The 17,165-nt window shown below is 47.7% G+C and overlaps 6 protein-coding genes across 6 annotated transcripts; 3 read left to right on the top strand and 3 right to left on the bottom strand.

Moving 5' to 3' along the window:
- Positions 1–222: 222 nt before the first annotated feature.
- Positions 223–432, top strand: TRV_04738 (uncharacterized protein; the record flags this gene model as incomplete). The annotated part of the gene is made up of 1 exon (XM_003021113.1): positions 223–432. A coding segment is annotated over one exon (210 nt), but the record flags the coding sequence as incomplete, so codon positions are not given.
- Positions 433–2,717: 2,285 nt separating this feature from the next.
- On the top strand, positions 2,718–5,894 carry TRV_04737 (uncharacterized protein; the record flags this gene model as incomplete). Its single annotated transcript, XM_003021112.1, has 3 exons — positions 2,718–2,827; positions 2,893–3,462; positions 3,530–5,894. The coding sequence occupies 3 exons, from the start codon at positions 2,718–2,720 to the stop codon at positions 5,892–5,894; spliced, it is 3,045 nt and encodes a 1,014-aa protein (XP_003021158.1).
- A 265-nt stretch (positions 5,895–6,159) lies between these two features.
- Positions 6,160–7,422, bottom strand: TRV_04736 (uncharacterized protein; the record flags this gene model as incomplete). Its single annotated transcript, XM_003021111.1, has 1 exon — positions 6,160–7,422. One exon carries the CDS (start codon positions 7,420–7,422, stop codon positions 6,160–6,162), a length of 1,263 nt encoding a protein of 420 aa, XP_003021157.1.
- A 1,693-nt stretch (positions 7,423–9,115) lies between these two features.
- TRV_04735 (uncharacterized protein) lies at positions 9,116–11,466 on the top strand (the record flags this gene model as incomplete). Its single annotated transcript, XM_003021110.1, has 4 exons — positions 9,116–9,167; positions 9,230–9,282; positions 9,342–9,750; positions 9,818–11,466. The coding sequence occupies 4 exons, from the start codon at positions 9,116–9,118 to the stop codon at positions 11,464–11,466; spliced, it is 2,163 nt and encodes a 720-aa protein (XP_003021156.1).
- Positions 11,467–12,895: 1,429 nt separating this feature from the next.
- Positions 12,896–13,804, bottom strand: TRV_04734 (uncharacterized protein; the record flags this gene model as incomplete). The annotated part of the gene is made up of 1 exon (XM_003021109.1): positions 12,896–13,804. The coding sequence occupies one exon, from the start codon at positions 13,802–13,804 to the stop codon at positions 12,896–12,898; it is 909 nt and encodes a 302-aa protein (XP_003021155.1).
- Positions 13,805–15,968: 2,164 nt separating this feature from the next.
- TRV_04733 (uncharacterized protein) lies at positions 15,969–16,061 on the bottom strand (the record flags this gene model as incomplete). Its single annotated transcript, XM_003021108.1, has 1 exon — positions 15,969–16,061. A coding segment is annotated over one exon (93 nt), but the record flags the coding sequence as incomplete, so codon positions are not given.
- Between the last annotated feature and the right edge of the window lie 1,104 nt (positions 16,062–17,165).

Here is a 17,165-nt window from a genome sequence, read left to right as displayed (position 1 = left end):
GTCTTCTTCATCATTATGTTAATACTCGCGAAGTCGCCTGCTACTTTCTAAAAAGACGGTCTCCGAATATCCTACCTCTTTCTATTAGGCGGCCTCTGCCCTATTATCCATGTCATTTCATTGAAAACGCTGAGCAGAGGACTTCCACGATATCAGAGTAGCGAGCATTGATGCAATTCTTATCCTTCGGCGCTGCATTTCTGTCGTCAAACTTCTGGGTAGAAATCGGAAAAGATGACTGGCCATGGTCATTCTTCGTCTCTTTCTGTCGGAAATATGGGAACTTCGATGTGGAATTCCCGGCTGCCGTTTGAGCTTCCAGAGGAGATTTGCTCCTATCTTGGTACGCATGATCTTCATTCTCTCAAGTCAACATGCAATGCATTCTCTGGGTTGCATATATTCTGGAAAGAAGAATTGATCAACACTTGAAGGTCTTTATCAGTGACCCAGTGGAATTTCGATCGCAACTAGTTAGGGAAATGGGACGCCTTCGTCTGGGGAGCCTTTGCTGTTAACTACTTTCTCAATGCACAACAGTGGGCGTCACAAATAGGCGTTCATATAAGTTCTGAGGACAACTACGATGGCTTCTTGAGGTATATCCGATCCACAGAGAAATACTACCCTTGTTTTTATATATTTTTTTTATTAAATTTTTTAAATTAGATCTTGTCGTCCATACTTACATGTGAAGCTCCCTGCCCCTATATGCTAATCTTGCTGAAAACCTTTACTAACTTGTATGCCATTGAGTTTACGTTAGCAGTCTAAATTGTTCAAACGTCGCAGCAACGGTAATCCAGAGATTTTGAACTTTATAGTCGTCGATGATATACCAGTTTGCGATTTACTTCATGACTCATATACCACGGCATGTCTTAACATTATAACCTGGGATAAATCATAGATACCTTTGGTAAGCTTCTTGCTACATACGAACGCCTAGGCTTGTCTTTCGGAAATGTTTTGTGGCCACATAAACCTAGCGGATTCCATATTGTCCCTCAACGCCATATGGAGACGTCGACGGCTCGAATTATCAGCGGCGATTCCCTAATTGTTAAGCTGAGTGAAAGACACCCGGAAAAACCGAAACGCCCGGATGAACTGATTGAATACTGTCAATAACGTGTCTCAGCAAACGAAGCACAGGCAGAATATGCAATGCGCATGCGGCATACGTACTTGCCGAGTTCTTCGGTGCTACGCTATATGTATATATGTGCGGATAGTTCGTGGTCCGACGCTGCACTGGGGTGGCTACATGAAATCGAATTAGCAGAGCTGTATGAGATCAAGCTGGATATGCGATCACCAGCGGAGAATGCTGCTCTCATAGCCTCTCTTCGACCCAAAAAGCACCGGTTGGACCGTGCGAAGACTTTCGTCACCATGGAATGGGAGAAACCAGGTACATGGAATCACGCTGACCACCTAATTCCCGAATTGTATAAAAGATGGAAGCAACCTCACCGGATTGAAGAGACCAACAGCTAGATATCTCCCAGGAGTACATACGATCATGATGAAATTCCGCACATATTTTGGTGATATATGTGATTTTGAATTCAAGTGATAGCTACGTCTTAGAAATCTCATTGTTAAGGCCGGTAAGGAAAGCTTTCTAATTAACGAGTATGTTATATCAGATTGAACCGAGATAGTGCTTTAATAGTGAAATTCGTACTCCAGATTAAGAACAAAACTTCTAGTTTACTACGTAGATAGCTTAAGTCTGTTGTCTAAGAAACCAACCGGTATGTAAGATAATAATTTTACATACAAACCAGGTTATTAGTGCTATGTCTAGGTCATTGATCAGTTTACGCTGTTCCTGGCGGCGGCAGCAGCGGATGCATTGAAAGTCACTAACTGGTTGGATCTGCACATTCGTAATCGTATGCTGGATCCGCTATATCGAGGCCTTCATCTTCTAATGCCGGCCTGCTATGCTTGCTGACCTGCCGGTTATCCTAGAAAGCCTGCATTAGTTGTGCATCTTCCTGGTATTTTAGAAGTGGTCTTGTCTTTCTCCCGCGGTTTCCGAATGAAGCTCTAAGGAGAGTCAGGAGAGGAGAAAGCCCAGTTTTTCAGGTTCACTGGCATGTTTTCCGAAGGTGAGGGACAACTCCTATGCGCTTATCCAAAAATATTGAATGATAAGGCCCCTTCATCCAGAGGAAGATATGAGTAGTCAGATGGGCGGAGAGATTGATTGTGTTTGAGTAAGAATAGGGGTTCAACCAACAAGTTGATTTCATTGGTGTATTTTAGGATTCGAGGACTGTCAGCCAATAACAATGCAAGCTGCTCATATTTAACCTAACTAGTTGATCAAGTTAGGTTCACTAGTCGCAACTCTGTTGATTTGCTTGGACTGCCAATATCAACAACACCGTCTACTTGAAAATCTTGCATTATTATATTGAGAGACGAAGTGACACACAAAGTACGGAGTATATGCCTCGGGTTAGGCGCATAATTCCATATATACATGAGTGATGCCGTTACCTGATTGTTCAGGAGGCTTGCCAACCCGTGTTGCAAGGCCCCACGGTTTATTCTACTTGAAGCATGCTAGTTATAGGGCGTTCTGTGGGAATTAACAATGTCTACCAGGCTTAAATGAGGCACTAAATGGGGTACATATCATCTACACGGCTTTCTAGCTCTCTCCTTTGCTTTGAAGCTTGTTTTGAAAACATGAAACGGCGATGGAGTCCATTCTACCTTCCTCATCTTCAACCAAGGAAGGAAAGACTCCTTGTTTCTATCCTCAGCCTTTTGATACCCAGATTTGCCGTCATGATGCCCTTGACACCCTGTGTGACATATTACCGGAGAGCTCAGAAAGCTACCCACGGAGGTCATCTTGAACAATTTATGAAGTGCTCGGCCTGATACTCGTCTATTATCGTGGATCCCTATTCTCGAGGGCTTTCTGTCGACATCCCTCCCTCGACCAACTTCCTCCTCTCTTCGCAGCTATCCGGCCATGCCATCAAATATGGAGATTCTTTTACTATGCATGCCATGGAAAACCATAGCTCTACTCTATTTACTTCTCTCATGCTCCCAGGCTGCTTCGCAGGTAGTTGACAACGATGGGCAGCAGCAAAACCAATGGTCACGGCTGAGAACCGCGCGTATCGCCGGCAAAAGGGTGCCACCACTCTACACGGGAGATTTTGGAGATTGTATGGCCAATTCAATGGTGAAATTAACTCAATTTCATGCTGCTTACTACCATGATGATCTGATGGTGGGTTTTCACTTGGACGGCCATACGTCTCTTAGAAATGAATCCATTATGGGTATGACTTGTTCCTATAATTATATTAACCTACAAATATTTGGAGCATGGCTTCTAATTTGTCCTCCAGTATACATTGGGTTTTTTGCATATGGGAAAAGAAGATTCGATCTGATATTTGATCCCTGTGAAGCAAATATTCGGAAGTAAGCATATAACTATTCCCTTCTGAACCCATCGCACATTTACTTATCATGAATACGGGTTAAATAGTCTCTGTCCCATGGATGCTTCGCGTCATATAGGAGATGGTGGCCTGTTGCAAGTTGCTCCTACCGACATTTCAGAAATCTCACAGACGACCTTACGATTACCTGACTTGGAGGGCCGAGCAGTAATACGGATTTTATCCAACTCCACACGATCTCAAATAGCCTGCTACGCTTCAACAGTGACAAACGGCGTTACAATGTCACATCCACAAGCCGTGGGATCTCTCCTGGCTCTGGTAATATTTATCACATTCATCCTCAGCCTTGCAACCATTATCTATGGCGAAGACATCATGACTATGCAACTCCATTATTCCCATTCTTCGTCTTTACTCTTGGCTTTTACTGTTCTGCACCACATTTATTTCACTGGTGCTATTTCTGCAAATTGGCCTCGAGTGTTGGTCGAATTTTGGTCGAATTTTGCACCGTTTGCCGGGATGATTTACTCCAAGTCGATGCAGAGCTCAATAGATAAATTGGTTGGTGCAGATAAAGGAGATATTCGTATTCTTGGAGCAAATCCTGTTGGAAACGTTTCCCCTCGCCTCGGCGGTTACAATGTTACAAACATATACAACACATCACCATCCAATAGGACCTTTGGACCCTTCAGAACTGGCTTAGGGGCCCCCATGGATGAACAGGGTTATCATGCTTCTGCCTCCTCAGTTTCCTTGCCATCGTCGTTCCAATGGCAAGGCCAGCTTGTCAACGATGGGTTTCCAATGCCAGGAAACTATTCTGGCTTCGCTGGGACCCTCTCCATGCAGAAAATTTCAGCTGTGAATGCTTTCACTACTGGACTACTCTGGGTCCTATTGCTAATCGCTGCTCTGACCGCAGTGATACCCGTGGTCAAAGTGGTAATAGAGTCACTTATCCATTGGAAGCTCATTAAAGGAAGACAGGCGCAAAACTTAGCATATTTTCGAATACATTGGCCAGAGTTTGTCCTGGCTATGCTACTCCGTTCCTTGTTTATCGGATTTGGGATGCTGAGTTTCCTTGCACTCTTCCAATTCGGCTTTGGGGGCGCAGCCTCAGTTAAAGCATTGGCAGCGATTACATTCCTTGTACTCATTCTTGGATCAATCTCAATTACGGCGTATGCTATATCTTATCGCAACGCTCATTTCACGTCCGTACCAGAGATAATGCCACTCATTTTCGAAAGGAGGAGCTTGTTAAACATCATCCCCTGGTTTGCACTTAAAACAAAGGGCAGTACGGTATCAAAAGAGTCCTCTACAGCAGTTCCACAAAACTATCCGTGGTGGAAGTCCTGTGTCCATGATACTGGTTCAAGTGAATCTAAATTTCTATTGCGATTTGGCTGGTTACTGGCTCGCTTCAAGGACGATAGATGGCACTTTTGTGTGATATGGTTGATGCATGAGTTCCTTCGTGCATGCTTCCTCGGAGGAGCAGTCGCAAATCCGATATCTCAGACCGTTGGGTTGTTAATTCTCGAGATTACCTTTATGATTTGCGTTATCACCATGAGTCCCTTCGAGGCTAAACGACTGAGCATTGTTCTATACACGCTATCGTTTAGCAACATCTCATCGGCCCTGCTGTCCATCCCATTATTGGCTCAACATAACCTGAACAGAATGGCTGCTTTTGCTATTGGGATGGCGATAGCCATCATTCATAGCATTCTTGTTCTCTTCCTAGTGATTTCAATGCTAAGCGGCATCATAACTAGTTATATTTCTCTCACCAGAAATCGAAGAATCCCAGCCGATCAACTTGGCTCCCACCCAATACGAATGAGATACTTGGGGCATGTGAACAGAGGAGTCGGTTACCATCCAGGAGCACTCTATTCCACTCCTGGATCAATGTCACCAACTCCAAGACAAGCAAGTTTCAAAGTTCACTCTGTCCGGAGATGCCCAAAAATTATAGATGAGAGCCCAACACCCTATCATCGAAACCCATCCACACCCACCTCTTCGCTACGGGTGTCTCGTCGCACATATACACCTCCGTTTCCTCTGGATCCGTTTACGCCTCCTACTACTGCGGATTCTGCTGTCTTGGGCTTTAGAGACACCGACTCCACTGATCCATTCACCACCCCCTCGACTATGGATTTGGGCGCTTCAGGCCTTCAAAGAGCAAACTCCTTTGGACAAAATAGTATAGTTTCTGAGCCCGGCCAAGGTAGACTCTGCAGAATTACATCCTTGGAAACAGTTCTTTCTCGATCAACAAGCAGGCCGGAACACAGCCAAGGTGACAGCTTGTGCCTCACTGATACCTTTGAGACTGCGAGGTCTGATCTGGAACCTCTTACGGAGTTCATAACTCCTCTAGAGGACAGAGAAGCGGAGGGCGCATCTTATTCTAAGCTTTAGATTCTTATTTAACCAGACTAGGGCAAAACCACTCACTTCTGTGTGGTTATCATTATTAATAAGGCCCCTACTCATAGAAATACATGATAATATTTTTGAACTCCAATCAAATGCTGGCTTAACTGCACACCAGACAATAGCCACTGTTACTTGACCCCATTTGCATTCGTAAATCATATTGTCAAAAAGATATATCCAATACTTAGGTGTATATATATAAGCAGGCTTGCCAAAATAATGTAAGAATATATATGAGGCTGGATGATTAGGCATCCAAGCCTAGTTTTTCAAGTAGCTGGTCCAATTTGTTCAAGAGAAGCTCATAATCAATAGCGTCTCTAGAGAATTCATCTCCAGCTTCCCGGCCATCTAAAGTCCGAATGACACCGCTTGCATGACTTTGTTCACTCTTTCCATTGGTCTTCGGAGGTCCTGCATTGACGATGTTGTGAGTGTCCCCTTGCTGTTCCCTAGCAGAGTCAACATCACTAGGCTTTCTGTTAAACGACGAAGGTGGAGGCGACAAAGGGGTGGGCGATATGGCATTGCCGTTGCTAGTTGTTTCAGGGGAAGAGTTTGAAGATGTGTTGGTGTTTCCCGCCGGGTCGCCTTCGTTTGGATTGTCCTCGGAGTTCAAGATATCTATACCAGAATCCTCGAAACGTAGTCTAAACCGTTCGGAGAGATAGTAGCGGATGTCATCTACCAACTCGATGGAATCGGTTTCTTGTCGTTTTTGGATACGCTCGGCTGATTCCTTCACTAGCTGTGCGAACTCAGGGTTGTTGATGTGTGCCTCTAGCCTATAAGCGAAGTATCGGGCGGCGAACTCCTCAAGTCGTTGGATGCGCATCAGCCAAGCTGCACGGAGGATTTCATAGACATCGATTATTTCGTCGCTTCCTTTTGCTCCTTTCCCTTCTTTCGTTGGTGATGATTCTTTTGTATCCGCTGATGGCTTTGAACTCAGAGATGTGATATTTCCGCTTCCCAATATGCTAATGAGGACGGCTGCCTTTGTTTTTAGCCGTTCGATCAGTAACAGATCCGCAGCGAACAGAACATCAACTGCAACTTCAAGAGGGAAGTCCGCTTTTTCCGTATATAAGAAAGTGAGAACTATATCCAACACGTCTGGTGAACAGTCGATTGGTATTATTTGCAAATAGTCCGTAACTTGAGCCTCACGGAAGCTGGAAGAAAACATGAGCGAGAAAAACTCCGAACGTAGAAGCATCGCTCGATGAGCTGGAAAAAGAACCGATTTCCTTTTTGGTTTCTTCATGGGGGTATCAAGGGATAGCCGTGAGAAGCCTCCAATGGGTATACCACTGCCGGCGCCCTCAAGACTCCCATTTTCACACTTTTTGGTTTCTTGCGACTCTTCATTTTCGCTGTCATCTTCGTCAGCTCGAAGGAGAACATCAGCGAAGATACTGTTATCCCGCGACCATTTAACCTCATTTGCTCTATCCGTGTCAATCACCACTTTGTGTTTGATGATATTTTCTCGAAACCATGCTTCCATCTGATTTCGACCCTTGCTGACTTCGTCTGATCTCCTTTGTCGGGTTAATCTCCTATCACCACTGTCCAGTATGGTATCAACTAGGCCGCGAAGTTCTAGGTGGTTGGCAATTCTGTCTATTCCTTCAAATACTTCTGCCTCTGAATAGAGACCAGCTCCTGGCCCAGATCTCAAATCTCGTGGAGCATCGCCCAGATACAAGTACCTGATCCCTGCGCTAAATGCTGGAGGTGGTATTGTACTTGGCAATTTCCATGAAGTCGCTTCCGGAGCGGCGGAAAGCTTCTTATGGAAATATGGTGATCGTGCAGACAATATGAACTTGTGGAGGTGAAAAGTCTCATCTCCTGCTGTGACTGCGATATCCGACGTTTGAGGATGGTCTCTGCTTAGCAACGACGTTATGTGGGATGCGAAAGGTTGGAGAGGGTCCGTTGATTTTGAATAATCGTATTCAAGGAGCAGGTTTCGTATCTTCGAGTTTAATGCATTGTAGAGACATCTACCAACAAAGGTCAAAGAGTTGTGAGTATAAAGTTGCTCCTTTCATGTCATCTTTCTGCTAGGGGGTAGAAATATCAGGAAAGAGAATAAGGGAATAGGCACACCTTTCGCCTTGAAAAGTGTCTCGTTCGCATAAAGCACCAGAATCAAGGAGAAGTTGTACAACTTCGTAGTGGCCACAAAGACTAGCCTTTTCCAAGGAAGAAAGAAACAAAGTAATTGTCACTCTTTCAGTTCTCATTATAAAAGCAAATCATATTTGACGTGACCAGGGAGCAAATGGGAAGGAATTTATTCCACTCTCCAGCCTAGCTGAAAACATTGACAAGGAAGATACGCTGCCGGTTGTCGAGGACCCCCGACAGGCTGGAAGGATGAAGGGAGGAGCTTCACTCACAAGTATCAAGGGAGTGCAGTCAAATAAATCTCTACCGTTAATGTTCACTCCCTCAGTTATCTTCTCCTGACATGCCTTAAGATCGCCTCTTCGACATGCTTCGCAGAGCTCTCGAAACGGTTCACTGAGGTCCAACGGGTTGTCTTCCTTGAGCTCTCCTGCACCGATCAACTTTCGCTCGTTGAACAGGCTGGTTTCCAACTGGTCCTTCCTAAAAACTTGTGACTCCGACATCGTTGCGCGCTTCACAAGCAGAACAAGAAAAGAGAGGGAGCCGTCTGCCCGCCGCTGCCTCTGGCTTCTGCTATAGACAAGATCTCGCCGTCGAAGCAATCTCCGTACACCGAAAAAGAAAGCTGAGGTCGAAGAGTGGCAGAAAGCTTATCGATAACGGGCGGCTCTAAGGTATCTCCGATCGACCAATAAGAGTAGATTACAACCCACACCGCTTTACCCGCAGCCCACTAGTCCTCTTCAGGCGCTAGTTTTGGTCTCCCGTGACCAACTCTATTACTCATTAACTGACTAATCATATTACTAAGCAATTATCGCCCTGGTTGCTGCGCAACGAGATCGCAACCAAAACATTTGAAAAAGGTGCGAGGAGAGAGAAAGATAACTTCTTCTTCTCCTATTGCACACCAACTGTCCAGCTTGCAGGCCGTCGCCATTCATCCAGGCTCCAGGCGCCGTTACTAACATAAACAGGTTGTTCTTTCGTTCATCTTTTACTCTCTATGTGTTGATACACCTCATCTCCTTGACTTTGATATCTATACCTCCAGGTTAATCATGGCTATCGCTCTGGCAGAAGCAGACAAATATGAGCTCCTTGAGAGAATAGGTAGGGGACAGCCTTAATGGTACCAATATGCATGGCTGTATGGGCTAATATTCCGTCTATAGGAAGTGGTTCTTTTGGTGTGATTCGGAAGGTTAGGAGAAAGGCAGATGGATTCGTATGTCACTCTCTTGCTGGCAAACTACAAGGGTTTGGTTATGCTAACAGTTTCTATAGATCCTCTGCCGAAAGGAGATTAATTATCTCAAGATGTCCCATAAGGAGCGTGAACAGCTCACCACTGAGTTCAACGTTCTGAGTTCACTCCGACACCCCAACATCGTGGCATACTACCATCGCGAACACCTCAAGGCGACCCAGGACCTATACCTATACATGGAATACTGCGGGGGAGGAGATCTTAGCCGTGTGATCAAGAACCATAAGCTGGCTGGTACCTTTGCTGAGGAGGAATACGTCTGGCGTGTGTTTTCCCAGCTGGCAACCGCTCTGTACCGTTGCCATTATGGAGTTGACCCCCCTGAAGCTGGTTCCAATGTTCTGGGGCCAACACCAAAATCGTCAGGGCTCAAAGGAAAACAGGCCCAGGTCATGATCCTTCACCGAGACCTCAAGCCAGAAAACAGTACGTTATTTGTGGAATATACAAACTCGATCTGATATACAGGGTATGTTTGCTAACTTCTCTCTAGTCTTTTTGGGAGAGGATAAATCCGTCAAGCTGGGCGACTTTGGCCTGTCCAAGCAAATGGGGTCTCATGACTTTGCTTCGACGTACGTGGGAACACCGTTTTACATGTCTCCCGAGATCTCCGCAGGCGAGAGATACACCTTATACTCAGACATCTGGTCCGTTGGGTGCATTATGTACGAACTATGCAAGAAAGAGCCACCATTCAATGCCCGTACGCATGTTCAGCTAGTTCAGAAAATCCGTGATGGGAAATTTGCCCCTCTGCCAGACGTCTATTCCAGCGAGTTGAGAAGCGTCATTGCCAGCTGTCTGAGGGTTAACCCTGACCACCGTCCAGATACAGCAGCCTTGCTCAAACTTCCCGTGATACGCCTAATGAGAAAGGAACAGGAGGTAGTTGAGATAAGCAAATCTCTCACAAGCAAGGAGGAGGCTGCTGCACAGAAGCTGAAGGACTTAGAATTACGTTACGCAAAAATGGAGAAGGAAAAGGCAGCCATGAAAGCAGCTATTGAAAGCTCTGTCCGTCGAGAGTGGGAGGTCAAGGCGAGACTGGAGATCGACCGTCAAGTGCAGATGGAACTTGAGAAGCTTCGTAGGACTTTTGAAGTGGAGGTTGAGCAACGAGTTGCTTCTGAAATGCAAAAGTACAAGGAAGAAATGGCACAGAAGCATAACGTGGATCTCTCCCAACTCGACTCAGCTCATCATTCTTCCATGGGATCAAGCGATGATACTGATTTCCCTTCGTCCACCGATTTGAGCGAGCTGTCGCTTGACCCCCCTACCCCTGAACAGAAGAATGCAGGGAAGAAAGGCAACCGTACTCCATTTAGCCGTTCTAAAACCACGGTTGAATCCCCAATGGATGTCCAGATGGCAGAGCCATCGCCGGTTTGCATTGCCTCCTTGTCATTATCCCCGCGCCGGACCGCAGGGACATCAGCGAAGAATCTTTTCGCAGATGGAGGACGTACAAAGCCTAGGTGGGATGATGCCATTGCTATGTACTCCGATGATGAGGACGATATCCCTGACCTTCCGTCGCCAACCCGCGCGAAGATTCAGGCTGATCCCAGCAAGCTAGCACATCGCCCTTTGATGCGCCAAAACACCACTGCCATGATGCAGAAGCTCACTACTCAACCGGATCTTTTCCCGGTTACCAAGACAACAGCAGTTCGACCTGCTCAAACTGCCAACTCGGCTGCACCCCAATCTACTGATGGCCGCCATTCTTCGGCTGATACTAGGAATAAATCACCTCAGCGCCGCATTTCTAAAATTCCTTCCTACAACAACCTTGCTCTTGAAGGCTCCCCGTCGCGAAAGACAGCCATGATGCCTCCACCAGCAAAAGCAGGCACTAACCCTGGCGGAGAAGAGATGTTCAAGGCCATAATGCAACGCAACATGGGCGGAAGATCTCTCGTTGAGCTAGCCCAAGCCCGTGCTGGTGGTCGCTCCCTTGACGAGCTCAAGCGCCCTGGGGATAGCAAAATCCCAGCTACTACTGCATCTGCACCTGTAGCTGCAACCACCACCGTCGCCCAGCTTGATCCTCCAGCAACCTGGGACCCAGAGAGAGACGAAATGCCCAGCCCCTTTTTGGTTAGAAACAAGAAAGTTATCCGCAACTTCCGATGAGTCTCTGGCATGAAAGAGAAAAACCAAAAAAAGAATTAAAAAAGACAACAACATGAACTAAACGAATGCATGTTTTCTTTCACGTCAGGAATAGACTCGTTATAGGAGACCCAGAGAGGTTTGTTTGATCATGGGGACAAGGCAAGGCAAGGTGATAATACCCCTTTTCCCTTTTCTTTTCTTTTCTTTTGCTTCGGGTTCTGAGATATCGTGCTCGCCATGGAGCGATGTCATACATATCACCGGAGACACCCCTCCGCTCCCTCCCCTTCCTTTACCCATTTCATTTATTGATATCATTGTCGGCCATATGTCGTATTGTGCCATTCCTTACTAAAGTTTCCTTTGTTTTTTCCTTTGTTGTTGATATCCTATATTTCGGCCTTGGGTTGGAGTAGCATCTGCATGGCGTTTTCTTGGACTAGTGGGAGTTTTGTATTAGTTTCATAGTTCCTATGCCTGTTTACTTTGATTTGAATAATCATCGCTTGCAATAGAACAGTGTATTTATGTTATATCGCTTGTTCAAATCTGGCGTTCAGATGTCGGTTGCTGCAGGTAGCTGTCGCTCCATGTCACTTGAACGGGGTTTAAGCCGAGGCTCATCCGCAACATGGTTTTTCCCTCGTATTTCGACGGCAACCTACCTAACTACTACTACCACGTTCGTCATATAAATCACAACATAGAGGGACAAGGACACAGACTTGCGCTTGACATCAAGACAGCCTTGATAAACTCATACATCAAGACACCATCATGGTAAGCGTATGGCAATATCCCCAGGCATATTGCTTCAAACTAACCATTGCTTCGTACCTAGGCCTCCACACCAGCAACTGTCGGGCTTACCCAGCCAAGTATAATCAAATACCTCTACGCCTCTGCTGTCCTCCTCCATGCTGCAGACACGTATATCTTCTACACCGGCTCCACGATCCTTTTCCCGAACCGCGTGCCGTTCCTCGAAAGCGCAATGGCACGATACTTCTGCCGAAACAGCGGCAACCTCGTTCTTCCCTTTGCGCTGAATGCATGGTTCCTGCGAGAGTACCATATCCGTAAAACACATGTTGGGCGCGTTGTTGGGTCTTGCTTCTTGTTGTATCACATAGCCACCCTAGGGCTTATTAGCTGGAGTTCCTTCTTCTCCGGCGGTGCCGAGTATGAGTTGGCTAATGTCTGGGGAATTCTGGGCCTGCATGCTGGCTGGGCAGGTGTTGCGGCGTGGGGATTGCTGTTTGCGTGATTGATAGTTCTCCGGGCATACTTTTTGAATTGGCGAGGTTAACTTTTGTGTAGATGTTAAGGGATGATCTGAAGAATAGTTTGACTTACATGTATTCCCAAGCAGAAGTGCGTCAGGGTGCGATTCCTCTTCATATATTTGGGTTTCCCCTCTTAGATAAAAAAAAATTCAAGAGCCCCTTCAATTGCCTTCATCCTCGACTTCTTCAATTTGGACGGACTTGAGCTCACGGTTGAACCGCTCCTCCTCTTCTTCGAGAGAAGACGCCGCCGCCTTTGCGCTTGAAGTATCTGTCAACTGCCCAGCATTAGGGCCACTACCACTGACCACATACCCAGCCTTCTCCAGCTTATCCATCTCTTCAGGTTCAACGAGTTGACCTTCGCCTTTAACAGCAGCCTGTTTCATCCTTACTGTTGTCGGCACAAACTTGTTGATAGCTTCTTTCTGTAGATTCCTGAGGACGGGCGCAGATTCGTAGACTGCCTTTGCTTCTGGTACCGGGGGTTTAGGAGGTAGCTGATGCACACTTCTCTCACCACCAGCTGCCACACCTTCACCTTCTTCGGTATTGTTGGGTCCTCCTCGTCGTCGTTGGTGGTGTTGACGCGGGATCGGGGGAGGCGTGTCTCTGGGCATAGGTATCCTTCGAACGCTCTCGTCTGTCTCGCTGCCACTGCTTTCCTGCTGTCTCCAGTTGCGTCCTTCACGCTGCCCATCCCTTCTCCGCTTCCCTAGCACATTATGACCTTGGTCTCCGTCCCTGTCCCTGTCTCGACGCGGTCCGCCATCTCCGCGCCCAAAGACCGGTGCCTTATCTCCAAGAGCTTCCCTCGCCTTGTTAACAGCTCGCAAATCTCTCTCAAGGGCTTCAAGGATCTCCTTTTGCTGTGGTTTGAGCTGTTTCCCAGCCTCCTCAACTGCCTTGAGGTCGTCTATTTGTCGTTGGATGCGGTATGGGTTTCGCCGTGCTAGCTTTTCATTGCGTCTGTTCAGCGCCTCCGCCTTGCCCTTTTTGAGTGCCTTTTGCTTCTCAAGCTTCCGTTGAGCCTGCGCGGGATTGACAGTGCGTTCCTTGTCTTTGGCCATGGTGCAGTTTGTCGGCTAGGTGGCGGCCGAGTTAGTTGTGTTGGTGTACTCCGTAGATAATGAGTTGTCGCATTTGGTTGAAATACTTTTTGGACGTTGCTTTTGCTTTTTGGCGACTTCAGCGTTTGGCGGCTTCAACTAGGTTGACTACACGCCAACTACAACATTCAGCGAATGGGCGACAACGGCCCATCGGAGTCCTCACCGTCCCGTTCTATGTGGATGGGCTGGTGTGTTATACGCTGAGATGACTAGAGCCAGCATATATACCCTACCTCAGCTGGACTTGGTGGACAAGCGACGCGGATGGGCGTGGTGAATGCAACCAACAAATAGGCATCGCGATTAGCTGTATCCAGGAGTACCCAAAGGTATATAGGTATACCTATTTTGACCCGGTTTCGGTTGCTTCAGTCCCTGAATTGGACAGATAGACCCAGCCATGGCTTCTTAACCGTTCGCGAGCCAGCACCGAGAGCTTGCTCTTGACAAAATGAACATCGGCTCCCTACCGCAAGTTGCTGCTATCAGTTGAGAATCTTTCAAGCTGATATCATTGACAGGCCACGATGATGACAGCCATAATAAAAGGGAACACGATTTGTCAAATACGGATTCTCTGGAAGCAGAGCCAGTGTGGTGATACCAGTACCTTGCATTAAAGACTCTTGCGGGAGACGGTGTATTCGTATTCAACTACACGTTGGATGACATGGATGGACATGACGACTTACAATACCAGCTTATACATGAATGCAGAGATGGGAATAAACTCGCATTTGACAGACCACGAGTTCTAACGAGGTCTATAAGTCTACAACACGCAGCGGTGTCTCAGAGTCAAGGTCCTCGGAACATGGCGTCTGGCAAGCTTATATGACCCCTTATTCACAGAGGAAGTAGACTTCTGCTACTATATAGACGTTCCTATCTGCGACATGGGATCTCGCGGCCCAGTACCTTGATTATTTCGATCAACGCGTTCCCTTTTTCCTATTCCTGGATACCTGAACACATTCTTCACATGTTACCTCCAGGCCAGCATACTTCTCCAGTCAATCGCACAAGCCCATGCAGTCGAAGCCTTGCAGATGATGTTGTACCATCCAGCCCTCCCCAATGCAACATCCACATGGAAGGACAAGATCTTCATCTTGGGGTCGGCCCCTCTGGCCTTACCCGCGGTGCTATTAATCATATGAGCTGCCGACAGCGCCGTTCTGGATATCATATATCGGTTTTGACGACGCTGGTCAGAAGTGCTAGATAGCGATATTCTCGTTTAGGACCGACTGCCGAAGAGATGCGTGCTCGGCATCAGTATCCTGGTAAACTTGGAGGACGAGGATCCAACCAGTGCGACGCTCTCCGCTCGATACCGGGTCTTGTAGGCGACTCTCGAACTGTGAGATGAGATCAGCCACAAAACGTCTGGTAGAGAAAGGTAACCATGGCCTACAAGGGAAAGTTGTACGTTTAACCACCTGCGGATTGATCAACTAACTAGTTAGCTGTTTGGTTTTTCGTCCTCATCAGCGTCAAGCAGGAGAGATCAGCTATACGAGAATCCTATTCGCGGCAGGCCGCCGATGCAGGAGACCTGCAGCTCACAACGTCTGCGAGGCACATTAAACACCAGCGGGAAGCCCGCCGGGGCTAGGATTGGACGGCTATAACGTCGTCGTACATATCGACTGCCGCCTGCCATTGGGCCTGCGTCTCTCGAGAGAATACGCTTGAACGTCTGGGGGTAACTCGAAGGGCGAGAGAAAAGCAACGGGAATCAGGCGTCTATACGTTTATTTCATGCGCAGAGACACCGCCGTTGCCTCACCTTGGGCAGCCGTACGGGGCATATATCTGACCTCTCCAGCTGTTGGCCATTCTGCGGCTCTTCAATAGCCTGTTTTCTAGTTGGGTTGGTTATAGACAGGTATCAAAATCGAGATATCAAAGTAACTATCAAACTGGCGGCCCGCAACTAGACAACTATTTGAACACAGGTCATGCAGCCAGTTTAGCCGCCCACACACACCCCCGTCCGTAGACACAGGCAGATAACTATGCCATATAAATAGTTTTAACAAACAACCAGCCTCTCCAGCCCGCCCGGCCGTCCGCGTTGCAGCCTGTGGTCGCATCCTCGGCCGCTCTCCCTTGCCCCCTAAAGAGTAGCAGCAGCAGCAGCAGCAGCAGAAGACTTGACTGCCAGCTTGTTTCTTTTTTCCTCCTCGTTTTCTCCTTTCTTTTTCTGCTTCTACTTTGCGTCCTTGAGATCATCTGTGGTGGTGGAAGACGAAGCGCCCGCTCGCTGGGGGATTTTTCTCTCTTCCTCGCTCTGCGTCTCTCTCTTCTCCCTGTGCCTCTTGCGATCCAGTCAGTGGTTGAGTGTTATTCCATAACCCGCCAGCTAGTTAGTGTCCGCCGGCCGTGTTTGTATCTTCGCCGCCTCTGCCTCTTTGCGTCCTCCCCCCCCGTCGCCCTCTCCTCCGCCTCGAGCCCAGATATCTCAAGAGACGGCGAGACCAGCGGATAAACAGCGTGAAAGCAACTCTCGTGAAGCCGAAAAACCCGACTCCTATCGCCGGCTGCAGTCGAGAGTCGACGGTGCTGTCCGCGGCGGCCGCTTATCCCTCACAACGCTTCTCGCCCTTCCTTCTTCCCATCCACCATGAACGGCGCCCTCTGCCACATATCAGTCTTGATCCAGCTCCCTGACGGCGTCTCTATGTTTTGAGGAGCATGTCTCTGATATACCAGGCCCATCCCCAATGTCCGTATCAACGTCTATTCCCGATGCCCGTCTTGGCCTCACGTCGTCTGAGTGGCAGATGGTTGTCCACCAGCAGCAGATCGCATTGCAAGGGAGCCATAATGGCAGCATCGCAAGGGGGAGGGGGATGGCGAGGAATAGCAACGCCAGCTCGAGGGCTGCCAGCGCCGCCAGCACGCAGGGGAGACTGCTCCTGGATCCAGACAGCCTGCAGGCCCTCTACTACCAGCTCGACCACCTCATGAGGGACATCCAGCGGAGGATTGACTACGTATGTTCTCCTTTTGCACTATGGAATACTATCTATATGGCTGCATAGAATTTCTAGAGATAGGTGGCTAACGGGTATCAGTTGAACGAGCAATCTGAGATATCGATACAAAATACCTATGACCAGGCCGGCAACGTCGTTGCAGACGCCGATAAGGAAATCGCACGAGTCAGACAGATAATCCTCTCCATCGACGAACTAGAGACGGAATTTGACAAGATCCGGCGCATCAGAGATATAGTAAAGTCGTTTCGCTCGCGGGTTGAATCTCTCGATAATCGGCTGGACAGCGCTCAGCGAAGGAGACGCTGATAACT

This window comes from Trichophyton verrucosum (assembly GCF_000151505.1).
Source record: "Trichophyton verrucosum HKI 0517 chromosome Unknown contig00365_1.f1.exp, whole genome shotgun sequence".
In the NCBI taxonomy this organism is placed as follows: Eukaryota; Fungi; Ascomycota; class Eurotiomycetes; order Onygenales; family Arthrodermataceae; genus Trichophyton; species Trichophyton verrucosum.
This window is presented reverse-complemented; position numbering and strand designations above follow the sequence as displayed.